This window comes from Scyliorhinus torazame, chromosome 9, assembly GCF_047496885.1.
Source record: "Scyliorhinus torazame isolate Kashiwa2021f chromosome 9, sScyTor2.1, whole genome shotgun sequence".
NCBI lineage: Eukaryota > Metazoa > Chordata > Chondrichthyes > Carcharhiniformes > Scyliorhinidae > Scyliorhinus > Scyliorhinus torazame.
In genome coordinates, this window is record NC_092715.1 from 38,627,106 (window position 1) to 38,642,532 (window position 15,427).

The following is a 15,427-nucleotide window of genomic DNA, read 5'->3' on the forward strand; positions in this document are numbered from 1 at the left end:
TGGTCAAAGTTCCACTGGAGGAATGTCACATGAACACTCGGGTGTAATTTTAAACTTTATTTTCAGTTTGATTTTATGTTGTACGGTATGTTTACTATAAATGAACTACAGCAAGAAAACAATCCGCGTAGATTGTAGTTAACCATTGACAGTCAACATGTTTAATGCATTTAAATAAATGCCTTGATGACATTTAATGCATGATTCATACAGCAATGATGGCTCGTGACATTCACAGTTTTAAATTTGATTCACTAAATGGGAGATAAGTGGACTTTTCCGATATATTTCGTCACTAATTTTCACACTGGGAAAGAACAGGGGAGGGAACAAAATGATTTTGCGGACAAGGCAAACGGGTGAACAAACACAAGCATAAAGCACAGAAAATAGCACAACATTTACAAAGAGGGAGGGGATGGCAACCATAATATCAAATCCAGACTGCTCTACAGTGGACGGCATGGCCAGCGCTTGGCAGGCACTGCAGGAATTTTGACTGTCAGAAACAAATGTCAGACCTCAGTCAAAACTTTGAGCAAAGCGAGAGGTTTTATTTTTGCATTGAAAGCGGAGGAAAAGGTTTCGATGGGGTGACAGTGGAGGACGCCAAATGCCCGCAGCGCCATCGGGCAATGCCCATTTGGTGATTGTCGACCTCCCTTTCCCAATACCTGGAATGAAAGACGGCAAAAGGATACCTAAGAAAAAAATGGATTCAGCAAGGCAGCTGAAAAACCAAACTTACCTTGCCCCTGGGTAGCTCCGTAAAACTCTGCTGCTATCCGCGCTGCTTCCTTGCGGTTCCCTTTGACGATGTAGAAGTGGCTCAGGATGGCGAGGCTGATTTTCACAAATAGCTTGAAGCAGAAAAGTGAGAATATTGTGAAGTAGACATGGGCTAAGTCCTGGGAAAAGCGATAGCTTTCCACACCAGTCATTGTTGCCAGTTGATCACTGTAACTGTTTACATGTGAACGCTAACTTGCTCCTGAAGCTCCCTTAACAGTTGGGTCCTGACAAATTAAGTATCAGGTGGTCATGGCAGTGCCTGCTTAAAATCTATTTCAGGTAGATTTGTCATGGAGAGTTTTTTTTGGTCAATATACGGTACTAATCGTGCTCTTAGGCATTGGGTTACTCATCTGATAAAACAATTTATATTGCAGACATGACTATTTTTACTGCTCCCAGTGCACTATTCATAGTTGCAAAATCAAGAATGAACTGAGTCATCTTCATAAGTTAAGATCTCAGAATGGTGTTAACATTAGCCAAACAAATGATTTATGGCATTGAGGCCTTCAGAGTCACAGGTTTGAAACTTGCAGGTAAAATAAGGAAAGTATTAACTTCGGTGCAACACATGAGGAAACTGTGCCAATGAACAAACAATAGAAGCGTCTTTCAAAAGTCCACTTGCATGAACATTGAATCAGTGTATCTGCATACGAACAAAAACTGTGCCTCAAAATTACAAATATTGAGGCATTGCTGAAAGCTGTGACAAGGCACTGTTTACCTTGCTTTCATTTTGTGTTGACGCGCAAATATTTAAGCTTCACCAAGGCTGAAGCAATATTTTCCTCTGCATTTGCCTGCGGTTTCTCCCCAATTATCGAACCAATTACCTATCCCTCAATCGGCACCCAAAATAAATGCAGGGATAAAAGCAAAATACTGCTGGTGCAGGTAATTTGAAATAAAAAGCATGAAATGTTGAGAAAAAAACCCCAGCAGGATCTGGCAGTATCTACAGAGAGAGAAACAGAGTTAATGTTTCGAGTCCAATATGACTTTTTTTCAGACGCACATCTTCTTCTCTGAAGAAGTATCATATGGACTCAAAACGTTAACTCTGGCTGGGATTTATTGCCTCCCTCCCTCCCATGGCATGTTTTCCGGCAGTGGAGACAACTCGCCGTCGGGCACCATAGGGATCTTCCTGTCCCGTCGAGGTCTATACCATTTTGCATGGCTCGCCCACCTCCATCGTGGGATCATCTTGTCCAGAAGGGTCAGAAACACCCACCCGCCGCTTCTCTCGCTACAGCTGCTGCTGGTCCTGCGGGGTTTTCCCAGCATTTTCTGTTCTTATACCTAAAACAGATGATCTGGGTCTGGGGATCGATATTTAAGGTGTGCACACATTGGACGTTCCTCCGCTCACTCAACACGGGAACTCACATTCTGTTAAGCTCACGGGGAGATCAATCAGCGATTCCCCATGGTCCTTGTGAGGGTTATAACAATCACCTTGCATTTTCTGGGCTTCCAACACTACAGCAGTGAATACGCAATTGGCTGTCAAGAGCTTTGGGGTACCCTGAGCTTCTGAAACGCACATTCTTCCTTCTTTTTTTCTGTAAGGTCCCACACAATAATAATCTTTATTATTGTCACAAGTAGGCTTATATTAACACTGCAATAAAGTTACTGTGAAAAGGCCCTATTCGCCACACTCCAGCTCCTGTTCAGGTACACAGAGGAAGAATTCAGAATGTCCAATTCTCCGAACAAGCACGTCTTTCGGGACTTGTGGGGGGAAACCGGAGCACCCGGAGGAAACCCACGCAGACACGGGGAGGACGTACAGACTCCGCACAGACAGTGACCCAAGGCAGGAATCGAACCTGGGTCCCTGGTGCTGTGAAGCATTAGTGCTACCCACTGCGCAACCGCGCTGCCCCAACATGGGAGACTTATAAAGAAGGCAAGTGCACATGGGATGGAGGGTAGCTTGATAAGGCGGATTCAAAATTGGCTTAGCTGTCGGGAAAGAGGGTGATGACAGATGGCTGCTTTAGTGACCTGAAGCCAGTGACCAGCGGCGTACCACAGGGATCTGTGCTGGGTCCTCTATTGTTTGTCATTTATATAAATGACATGGATGACTACATGGGGGTAGGATCAGTAAGTTTGCAGATGACACAAAGATTGTTCGGGTCGTTAAAAGTGAAGTTGAGTGTCTTGGGTTACAGGAACATTTAGATGGGCTAGTCAAATGGGCAGGAAATTGGCTGGTGGATCTTAACCCTGAAAAGCATGATGTGAAAAGCTCCAGGGTTCCAGGTTCGATTCCCCGCTGGGTCACTGTCTGTGTGGAGTCTGCACGTTCTCCCCTTGTCTGCGTGGGTTTCCTCCGGGTGCTCCGGTTTCCTCCCACAGTCCAAAAACATGCAGGTTAGGTGGATTGGCCATGCAAAATTGCCTTTAATGTCCAAAAAGGTGAGGAGGGGTTATTGGGTTATGAGGATAGGGTGGACGTGAGGACTTAAATGGGTCGGTGCAGACTCGATCGGCCAAATGGCCTCTTTCTGCACTGTAAGTTCTATGTTCTATGATACACTTTGGAAGGAGTAATGTGACAAGGAAGTAGTCAATTAATTGCCTGACACTGGGAAGTTCTGAGGAACAAAGGGACCTTGGTGTGTTTGTTCATAGATCTCTAAAGACAGAAGGGCAGGTTAATAGGGTGGTGAAGAACGCATATGGGACACTTCTCTTTATCAATCAAGGTAGAAATTACAAAAGCAAGGAAGTCATGTTGGAGTTATATAGAACATTGGTGAGGTCACAGCTGTAGTACTGTGTGCAGTTCCCGTCGCCACATTACAGGAAGGATGTGATTGCACTGGATCGGGTGCAGAGGCGATTCACCAGGATGTTGCCTGGGTGGGACATTTTAGTTATGAAGAGGTTGGATAGGCTTGGGTTGTTTTCACTGGAGCAGAGAAGACTGAGGGGCGACCTGATCGAGGTGTCCAAGATTATGAGGGACATGAACATGGTGGACAGGGAGCAGCTGTTCCACTTGGTTGAAGGATCAGTTACGAGGGGGACACAAGTTCAAGGTGAGGGGCAGGAGGTTCAGGGGGGATTTGAGGGACAATCGGTCTGGAACGCACTGCCTGGGAGGGGGTAGAGGCGGGTTGCCTCACATCCTTTAAAAAGTGGATGAGTACTTGACACGTCATAACATTCAAGACTATGGGCCAAGTTCTGGCAAATGGGATTAGGTAGGTAGGACAGGATTTTTATCGGGCATTGATGCAGACTCGATAGGCCAAAGGGCCTCTTCTGCTCGGTATTATTCTGGGATTCTGTATGCAAATTGTCAACTGTTTTGAAAAGTGCAGATGCTGAAGATAATTATCCTTTTGACGTGTCCAGGAATGGACGCTCAAACGGTAAACCTGGGATAAAGACTGCTGCCAGCACAATATAGGGATACTCTTGCTGGATCCTATACTGCCCCCACCCTCCCCTCCCCCACAACCCCCTGAAGTGCTCTTCCCCCTCCTAATCCAATTAAAACAGCCAACCCAATTCCTCTTCTGGCCACTTTTTTGCTGCAGCAAAATGGTATCTGGAAGCCATGTGATAGTAAGAAATAGACATGAAGTTATATTTTGGAATGCAAAATAAAGTTATAAATCAGATTCAAACAGTGCCAAAAATAGATGCAGCAATCAGAACGCCAATGAACAAATTAACTTGCCAGTCAAAACTTTAATTGTGATTGTGGCAGCTTGAGACCACAAAGAGAGTAGTCAAATGCCTTTCTTGAACTTCTTTATAGAAATGAGTAATGAAGTTTAACGGTAACTAACTCAACAGAAGAGTAGTAACAATGAGAACAGGAGCTGTAATAAAACAGGTCTTGCTTACAGGTTACCCCTTGCAGGCTGAAAAATCCCACCCAAAGCTCGCACATGCTCAGAAAATATGCCAGTAAAGCAATTACATAGGCGTATCATAACACTGTACTCAAAATGACAATTTGTAACGGTGGTAAGTGCCTTCAAAGAGCCCACTCTGAGCGCATATCTACAGCCCTTTCCATTCTATTTTACAATCTGGTCATGTTCCTTTACTTATTTGTCTCTTGATACATTTTTGATCATATTTTCTTATCATGGCCAATCCTGTTGTTTTGTTGGCTCCTAGAAATCTGGCCGCTGTGCATCGCTTCTCCACTGTAGCGGCAGGAATGTGGAGTGTTTCCCACCTTGGGGACCGACGGGAATTGGTACAATTTCTGCTCGCCCACAGCCTGATTAATTGTGCTGTCGGGGTTTCCCAACGCATTGCGGCAATGGGATCTTGGCCGCACGTTCCCCGCTGAGGCCCCCTATCTAACCCGGGTGCCGTTTTATATAGTTGTGCTTCTTGATGTTGCGAGCACAGGGAATCACACGGCTAAACGCGCTCAGTCTGGTGCTTTGTTCCGAGTTGGTTAAATCCCGCCCATCTTCCCAATTTGGGGCATACACGTTCACTTTGACCACCGACATCCCCTCTAATATACCGGCAACCATCACCTACCATCCTCCCTGATCAGCTATGACATTCTGGAGGCTTTAGAGAGGGTGCAGAAGAGATTTACCAGGGTGTTGCCTGGTATGGAGGGCATTAGCTATGAGGAGCGGTTGAATAAACTTGGTTTGTTCTCACTGGAACGACAGAGGTTGAGGGGCAACCTGATAGAGGTCTACAAAATTATGAGGGGCATAGACAGAGTGGATAGTCAGAGGCTTTTCCCCAGGGTAGAGGGGTCAATTACTAGAGGGCATAGATTTAAGGTGCGAGGGGCATGGTTTAGAGTAGATGTACGAGGCAAGTTTTTTACACAGAGGGTAGTGGGTGCGTGGAACTCACTGCTGGAGGAGGTGGTGGAAGCAGCGACGATAGTGACATTTCAGGGGAATCTTGACAAATCCATGAATAGGATAGGAATAGAAGGATATGGACCCAGGAAGTGTAGAAGATTGTAGTTTAGTCGGGCAGCATGATCGGCACTAGCTTGGAGGGCCGAAGGGCCTGTTTCTGTGCTGTACTTTTCTTTATTCTTTGTTCTTTGTTCTCTCCACCTGGAACCAAACCCTTTTATTGATTAAGATCGCCACCCCTCGGCCCTACTATCAAAGTCCAAGGGAAACATGTGGCTCACCCAGGCTTTCCAGAGCCTTGTCTGGTCCCGTACCCACAAGTATGTCTCTTGTAAAATGTGGTAATACCAGGTATTGCAGTACCTGAGAGGTGAATGAACATTGGCTAGACCGCGGGGTCTAATATTGGGTAATGTACATAGCCCCGCCCTGAGAGGCGGGGTATAAGAACCGGTGCCGTCCCAGCAGCCTTCACTTCTGTAACATCGCTGCTGGGTACAGTTCTATCTGATTAAAGCTGAATCGATATGACTTCTCGTGGTCTCACGAGTATTGATTGTGCATCATAAAAACACCATGTTGGTTCTCAGACTCTTTAAATGTGCAAAAACCGTCACCCTCTTTACTGGCCCTTTACGTTCCAAGTGACTAACCTTCTCGGGGCCTCTGACATCCCCCTTATCCTCGAGTCAGCCATTAGCACCGTGATTCATTATATATTGGACATTCTAAATTCTCCCTCTGTGTACCCGAACAGGTGTCGGAATGTGGCGACTAGGGGCTTTTCGCAGTGACTTCATTGCAGTGTTAATGTAAGCCTACTTGTGATAATAAAGATTATAATCTTCACCACCAGTTCCTAGGCCCAGGACCACCAAAGATGGCCACCTGCCTCACCCATTGGGTGAGACAAAGAAAAAACACTGATCTCTGTTAGCCACCTCTCCCTCCCCCCGCCCATGATTCCTTCTCCTCCCAAGCTAGCAGACTGCCTGCCGCCTCAACTAACCCCCTCCCCCCTCCCAAACAAATATTCTAGACTCATCGAGCCTCACCAAACCGGCGCAACAAGTCACAGCCCCTCTCCCACACCACTCCCGCTCATTAGCCTACCCCCAGCGCACCTAAATATTGACCACAGATGACGTACAACACCATCCCCTTAGCCCATTCTCTCTACTCCGTTGTTCAAATCCCAGATTCCTTACCATGCTCCTCCATCCCTCCAATTACCACATCTATCCACCTGCTATAGAATCCCCCAGTACCCTGGCTTCAAGAAAAATTCCCCCACCGATCTCTATGAAAAAGAAGAACAAAGACATAACACAATATATTGCAATATTTACAACCAACCCAACCCACCTTTTGCATATACAATCCCACCAGCCCTCCTCAAACCAGTCCCAGTCCTTATCCTTGATGAAGGCCTCAGCCTGCTCCAGCATGTCAAAGTAGTGATCCTTCAAGTCCATTGTGACTCCCTGGATATGCCACAGCAAACCGCACATCCTTGTTATACAGTCCCACCTTCACCGTATTATAGGCCGCATGCCGCTTCGCCAGGTCGGTACCAATGTCCTGATAGATGTGCACTGTGTGCCCGTTCCAGTCCATGTGCAGATTCTTCTTGGACCACTCTAGAACCTGCTCCTTCCTCTGAAAACTGTGAAAGTGGATGATCACTGCCTGTGGTGGATCATTCCATTGTGGCTGCTGTCGCAGAGCTCGATGAGCCCGGTCTAGTTCCGAAGGAGAAAGCACTTCATCCCCTCCCACCAATCGAGAGAACCTCCCTGCAAAATACTCGGTTGGCCTCGGCCCCTCCACCGTCTCTGGCCAACCCATCTCTCTGAGATTCAGGCGCCTCGACCAGTTCTTCAGTTCTTCAACTTTAGCCTTCAGTTCCTCATTCCTCTCCGCCACGAGCAGCATTTCAGCTTCCAACGTGGCAAGCTGACCTTCATGCCTTGACAAGGCCTCCTTGCAGGGCGGCACGGGAGCACAGTGGTTAGCACTGTTGCTTCACAGATCCAGGGTCCCAGATTCTATTCTTGGCTTGGGTCACTGTCTGTGCGGAGTCTGCACGTTCTCCCCGTGTCTGCGTGGGTTTCCTCCGGGTGCTCCGGTTTCCTCCCACAGTCCAAAGATGTGCAGGTTAGGTGGATTGGCCATGCTAAATTGCCCTTGGTGTCCAAAAAGGTTAGGTGGGGTTACTGGGTTACGGGAATAGGGTGGAGGTTTGGGTTTAAGTAGTGTGCTCTTTCCAAGGGCCGGTGCAGACTCGATGGGCTGAATGGCCTCCTTCTGCACTGTAAATTCTATGAGAATTTTATGAGAACTCGTCCACACCCTTCCGCATCTCCCCTTGCTCCTTCACAGCTTTGGCCGTCTTGCCCAGCTGCTCTCGTATTGGGCCCAACACCTCCCCGATGGTGGCCTTAAATGGCTCTTTAATCTCCTTTCCTGACCGCTCTAATTTCCCATTTATCTGCCTTCCAAGCTCCTCCAACTCCTGAGCTATCACCCCTGCCAGCGTCTCTAACGTGGTGGATGCGGCCGTCTCCGCCTACTATTCTCCGTCAAATTCCTTTGTCAGGCTACCTGCCGGGGGTTTCTTTCCTGTGGCATATTACGCCGAGGTTTTTGACATTCCTCCGTCGACCTGCTGAGCTGGAACCCAAAACCTCTCGAAAAACCGGGCAAAAGGGATCAAAACACAAGGACCCTGGCAGGAGCCACCTTTCGTGTGATTTGCTCTCACATGTCTTCATTGGAAGTCCTCTCTGATGTAAGCTTACTTGTGACACTTATAAATTATTACTATTACTATTATTATAATTGATACATTTTTATCATGCTTTCCAAGCAACGCCAATCCTAATAACTATTCAGTTGATTCCCAACGATCTGGCCACTGTGCATCACTTCTTTCACAATTTTTCCTCTTGCGCTAATTCAAGCTCCTTTTAAGCAATGGTTCTCGTGTCAGCTAATTTTCCGCAAATTGTCGGTCGCTTTGATTCTTCCAATTAAACAAAAATTAAACAAATAAAGCCAGAAATTACGAAAGATCCACCTTTAATCTATTTCGGCTCAGACGGCTGCTCAGACTGCTCGTGAGTTCTCTTCTCACTGATCCACAAATTAAGTTCTTCACATATTGAAAGCTGTGCAGCCTTTCCTGAATCCTCTTGGAGCTTACATGGTACCCGTGGTAATTTACCACGCATCTATTCTGAAATGAAAAAATGAAAATCGCTTATTGTCACAAGTAGGCTTCAAATGAAGTTACTGTGAAAAGCCCCTAGTCGCCACATTCCGGCGCCTGTTCGGGGAGGCTGTTCTGGAATCGCAGACCTCGAAATTCAGGTGCATCGCAACGCGGATACATTCCCTGTATCAGATTGGTGAGGTGCAAGGCTCCCAGTTATTGGGTCTCGGATCTCATAATGGAGCCTGCTGGCCTGCCAGCAAACAGTAAAGGAAACTTGGGCTGCTGTGCAATCTAATTTCTAGGTCATGTAACTTGGTTCCAGAATGTATACTATTTCAAATGATAAACTGCACCCATTTCGTTCAAACTGCTTTTCCATAACTAATTATTTTCATCCGGGTGGTTTAGACGAATGGGTTGTCAATTCTAGTGTCAAGATAGATAGTCACATAGTCGGAATCCAAAATAAATGAAAAATCGATGTAAAAGCTCTGTGGACTTGTGTTCAAATATTTTTCAGAGGCAAATATAGATGCACACTCAAGGGACCGCTCACACTAGATGAACACTCTAACAAGATATTAATTTAAAATAAGCAAGCTCATTATCCATACCTGTACAACGATGGCAGTGTTGGAGGTGGAATCCCTCTTTAATGTTCCAATGCAATTAACAGATGTTAGCCAGCTTGCTTTTTCACAGATTCCCACATTGTAAATCTGTTCAAGATTCATTAATTAGAGAGACCAGAGAGCATCCCCCACGCCTCTTATAACATCTTCACTCTAGAATATTCAGCAATTTCAGCACTATACCGTTGAATATGAAAAGATCTTGCCCACATTTTACCCAAGTACTAATCGGGTGTTTTACAGTCAGAAGCTTAACTCGCAATAAAAGTATTATGATGTGTCAATAGGGATCAACTTCTCAGCACTTTGCTAATTGGTATGTGCTTTGATCGTACATCAAACTTCAATCCATAATTTGCTTGTTGAAAGTCACAGTTAGAACAAAAATATATTTTCTATTCCAACAATGCTTCCAGTCGGGCAGGCTATTTTTTTTTAATATCCATATTTGATTGTGCCTCTTTTTTTTAGCTTTCCTCTGGCTTTTCTTGACCCCAGACAATGCAGCATGGCTGGCTGTGAACACGTCGACATGTGACTTTGTAGGTTTTAAGAGGTTTTAATAGCTTCTGATTTTACCTGAAAGAATGCGCCCCAGTATCTATATCTAGTCACGAACAGTTGGAGGAAACATTATCCTGTCGCACCAAAGTTTGTGAGCTTGCGGATACTGTTAAAATAAAGTCATATGACCCCACAAAGCTGACCAGGATGTCTGTACAGGGATAAGGCTGTGACTCACATCAATCTACATGTCATACTCATTCACGACAAAACATACAACAAAGAAATAAAAGTCATATACTCATCACAGCACGGATGGAAATTATCCAGCCCATCGGATACATGCTCGCTTTCTTTAGAACGATATAGTCAAATCCATTCCCACATTATATCCTCGGAGCCCCACAAGTTCATTTCCCTCAAAAAATGACGGGTTTTAGGTCATTACCACACTGCCTAAAAAAGTTGTTCCTCACATTCCCTCCGCATCTCATGCCCAGAATCATTACTTTGTCTCCCATAATCCTTGTACCATCAACTAATGGGAACAGTTATTACACCTCTGTTGTCTGGTGAATTATCAGACATTGTGACCAGTTTATGATTAAAACGTTTACCCAGGTGCCCTTACCTGTGAGACGAACAAAGGACAGAAGTATGTTTGCGATTTAACACAATTTTATTCACAATGCTTCGATTTACTGGAACTCTATTTTAGTTGGGTATTACAATTTTCAACATTACTCACACAGAATATGACTCACAGTTAAGTTCTAGGTATTACCCGCATTTAGGGTGGCCAGGCAATGATCACTCGAGCTGGATGCCTTCTCTGGGCTCGGAGCTCAGGGCCTCTTCTTCTTGCAATGGTTATGCCTGGGGGGTGCCCAGGTTGTCGTAGCTGATGAGTTCCGATGATCCTTCTTTTATGCCGGTTTGGCTAGCACTGAGTCATAGGTAAATGTCCACACTTGATCTGAGTTCTATTATCCCATCAAGACTTAAACTCATTAATAGGAATAAATAGGATACTCCTGTTCAGCCAGGGTGATTCAATCAAGATCCATTGTCCTGTGAAACACTCTTGTCTGACCAGATATTTGGCCCATTATGGAGCCTCTTTGTTTATCATTCGTCCTGCTGCAAAGTTGATCACTTCTGTCTGGAAGTTAGTTCCACATTCACAGTATGGTCTTGTTCTTTTGTGTAAAAGTATTAACTATTGAGTGGGTAATCACAAAGTCCATATCGCGGTAATGATGTTCTTTATTGACTTGAGTACTCTTGTAGATGGCCAGTATCGATTTCAGCCAGGGCCATACCTGGCAATTTCTGCTTCTGGCCTATGTGTGCATTTTCCCCCTTGTCAGCCTATTCCCAGTACCACACCTCCATCACATCTCCCCTCACCAATCACTTTTTTTCCAAATATGTTCACTCCGAATCCCCCTAGCTCCCTAACCCACTGCTGGTTTAATTTGGTTCTCGTTCTCACGGATAGTCTTGAGCCTGCTTTCCTTCGTGCTTTATCATCTGCCAAACTTGTTCAACTCTTGCTCTCTCTGCCGCTTTCGGGCCTCCTCTGCTGCTGCTCATTATGCTCTCACCGGTTCTACCCCCACTGACTTACACTGCTCATCAATACCTCAGGGGGGCAAATGCCCACATGGTGCGGCATTCAAATATGTGATGTATTTTTTGAATTAATGCTCCCAGTATACAGAAACCGCTGGACAATCAAATCCAGATTATTGTTGCAACTGTCCACACTGCCAGTACGCACTCCCGGAAGGAAAGGTTCTGCATCTGGAGCATGAATTCGTAACGTTGTCCCCCAGGAGGACCCAAACAATCTCAGTTTCTGACCATTACGACTTTTAATACTCCAGCTGTGAAGTGACAGAATTCCAATTCCGCGAGCAATATACCAGGAGTTTAGTCAGGACTTAAATATTTTTGTTTCTTAAATCGTTCTTTGGGACATCAAAATGGCAATGTGTTTATAATAGCTTGATATAACTTCAATTCACAGAGAGGCAGAGAGAGCGAGTGAACATTAGGCTTTATTAATCATGAACTTGCCTAGCCAGAGTCGGTTGTACAGATGAATGCCGCCCACAGGCGGCCGGTCTATATATGGCCCCGATGAGGGCGGAGCCAGAGGCGGAGCCCACCGGGGTTACAGTACAGTACCTGGAAGCAGCTTGTATCACCACTTCCAGGTCATGGATCATAGGTTACAGTATCATACATGCATTAGGTGAATACATTCACCACATAGCTCCATGTCAAATACTTGGGGCTGGATTCTCTGAACCAACGACAGTGAAGGAACAGCGATATATTTCCAAGTGAGGATGGTGTGCGGCTATGGGGAACTTGCATATACTCTCTTGTAGGATAGATGATTATTATTGTAGGAGTAGATGGTTATTAATGTATACAACTGCTGTGGTCAGCAGCAGATGTTGTGGAACTAAGTTAAAGTATACGTGAAAAACAACACGAGCCCAGTTACTCAGTGACCGACATCACCTAAAACAGAATAGGCTGTATGTGATTAAGCCATAAACCCAATCAGTGGGGCATAAACCCAATCATAGAATCATAGAATTAACAGTGCAGAAGGAGGCCATTCGGCCCATCGAGTCTGCACCGGCTCTTGGAAAGAGCACCCTACCCAAGGTCCACATCTCCACCCTATCCCCATAACCCAGTAAACCCACCCAACACTAAGGGCAATTTTGGACACTATGGGCAATTTAGCATGGCCAATCCACCTCACCCGCACATCTTTGGACTGTGGGAGGAAACCGGAGCACCCGGAGGAAACCCACGCACACACGAGGAGGATGTGCAGACTCCGCACAGACAGTGACCCAAGCCGGAATCGAACCTGGGACCCTGGAGCTGTGAAGCATTTGTGCTATCCACAATGCTACCGTGCTGCAATCAATGGGGGTAACATCCTACTGCGGCATATTACAACCAATCCGTGTAAGGAACTGACACTCTCACAGCCCTGCCTCTAAAAGGATTTATAAAAGTTGTAGGCATGGTAGATAAAGAAGTGATATCAGCATGTAACGTTGAAGATGGAATAAAGTTTTGTACGATTATACCACAACTCCGGCTCAAGTCTCGTGAATATAACACTCTATTCCAAAGTTCATCTACTTGGATGACTCCTCTCCAAGCCTATCTTCTGCTGAAAACCTGATCAATGCCCAGCTTATATCCCGACTGGGTTTTTACAATGTTCTCCTGGGCAGTATCCCATTCTCTTGTATCACTTCAGCTCATCCAAAGCTCTGCTGTCTATATTTCATCCTGCACCGAGTCCCACTCACGCATCGTTCCTGTTCTTGCTGAACTACATAGACTCCCAGTGCCCCAATACCTCCAGTTTCAATTCACACCTTTACGTTTAAATCCCCTCATAGCCTTGCTTCTCCCTCCCTCTGCAACCTGCTGCAGCTCTTCAACTCCCTCCCCAAATCTGGCCTTGTGCACAATTCCCTCCCTTTGCTTCACCATTGGCAGCCATGCCTTCTCGCCACCCAGGCTCGATGTCAAAGTCTTATCCTCAACAGCAAGGACCTTTATAGCATTGCTGCTCTGCAGGTCTTTGACAAAGCTTCTGGTCACTCCTCATTGTCACCTTCTTTGACTCAGCATCTAATTGTTTATCACCCAACATCTATGACCCTCTTTGGAATTTCTTTTTCGGTGACAGGCGCTAAAGAAATTAATGTTAGAGTCAGGGCCGTCGAGTTTTACAGTACTAAAAGAGGGCCCTCTGTCCACCCTGTCTGCGCCAGCCACCTGTACCTATCTATTCTAATCCCATATTCTAGCACTTGGTCCAGAGCCTTGTGTGCTGTGATGTTTCAAGTGCTCATTGAAATGTTTCTTAAATGTTGTGGGGGTTCCCGCCTCAAGCATTCTTTCAGCCAGTGAGTTCCAGATTCCCACCACCCTCTGGCTGAAAAAGATTGTCCTCAAATCCCCTCTAAATCTCCTACCCATTATTTTAAATCTATGCCCCTGGTTATTGACTCCTCTATGAAGGGGAAAAGTTTCTTCTTATCTACCCTCTCTATGTCCCTCATAATTTTGTACAGCTTGTTCAGGTCTCCCCTCAGCCTTCTCTGCCAAAAGAAATCAATGCCAGCCTAGCCAGCCTCAATTCATAGTTATAGAATCATCGAATTTACAGTGCAGAAGGAGGCCATTCGGCCCATCAAGTCTGCACCGACCCATGGAAAGAGCACCCTATGCTTCCACCCTATCCCCGTAACCCAGTAACCCCACCTAACCTTTTTGGACACTAAGGGCAATTTATCATGGCCAATCCACCAGACCTGCACGTCTTTGGACTGTGGGAGGAAACCGGAGAACACGGTGGAAACCCATGCAGACACGGGAAGAACGTGCGGATTCTGCATAGACAGTGACCCAAGCTAGGAATCGAACCCGGGACTCTGGAGCTGTGAAGCAACTGTGCAAACCACTGTGCTACCATGCTGCCCTTTTAACGAGAGTTGAAATGCTCCAGCCAGGGCAACATCCTGGTTAATCTCCTCTGCATCCTCTCTAGTGCAATCACATCCTTCCTATTGTGTGGTGGCCAGAATTGCAAACAGTACTCCAGCTGTGGCTGAACGGGCGTTTTATACAGCTTCATCATAATCTCCCTACTCTTATATTCTTGGCCTTGACTAATAAAGGCAAATATCCTATGTACAATCTTAACTACCTTATCTACCTGTCCTGCTGCCTTCAGACTCCTTTGGATTTGCACCCGAATTTCCCTCTGATCCTCTGTTCTTCCTAGCATCCTACTGTTCATTGAAATGAAATGAAATGAAAACTGCTTATTGTCACAAGTAGGCTTCAAATGAAGTTACTGTGAAAAGCCCCTAGTCGCCACATTCCGGCGCCTGTTCGGGGAGGCTGGTACGGGAATTGAACCGTGCTGCTGGCCTGCCTTGGTCTGCTTTCAAAGCCAGCGATTTAACCCTGTGCTAAACAGCCCCTCTGTATTCCCTTGCCGCGTTAGTCCTCCCAAAATGCATCACCACGCACTTTTCAGGGTTAATTTACATTTGCCCATCTGTTCTGCCCATCTGACCAACCCGTCTATATCATCATGTCGTCTAAGGCTTTCCTCTTCGCTATTTAGCACATCACCAATTTTTGTGTCATCTGGAAACTTACTGATCACACCCCCAACATTCACATCTAGATCATTCATGTACACTACAAACAGAAATGGACCCAGAACCGATCCCTGCGGAACATCACTGGACACAGGCTTCCAGTCACAAAAATAACTTTCGACCATCACCCTCTGCTTCCTGCCACTAAGACTATTTTGGATCCAATTTGCAAAATTGCCC

At 45.8% G+C, this 15,427-nt stretch overlaps 1 protein-coding gene across 1 annotated transcript in view; it reads right to left on the reverse strand.

Annotated features, from left to right (window-relative positions):
* Positions 1-9,638, reverse strand: part of asb5b (ankyrin repeat and SOCS box containing 5b) — a 99,965-nt gene extending 90,327 nt beyond the window's left edge. The window contains exons 1-2 of the mRNA XM_072515790.1: positions 9,504-9,638; positions 749-860 (exon numbers count right to left, since the gene is read on the reverse strand). Coding sequence (XP_072371891.1) covers positions 749-860; positions 9,504-9,623 — 232 coding nt within the window. The 5' untranslated portion in view covers positions 9,624-9,638. The remainder of the gene's footprint in view (positions 1-748; positions 861-9,503) is intronic.
* Positions 9,639-15,427: the final 5,789 nt, after the last annotated feature.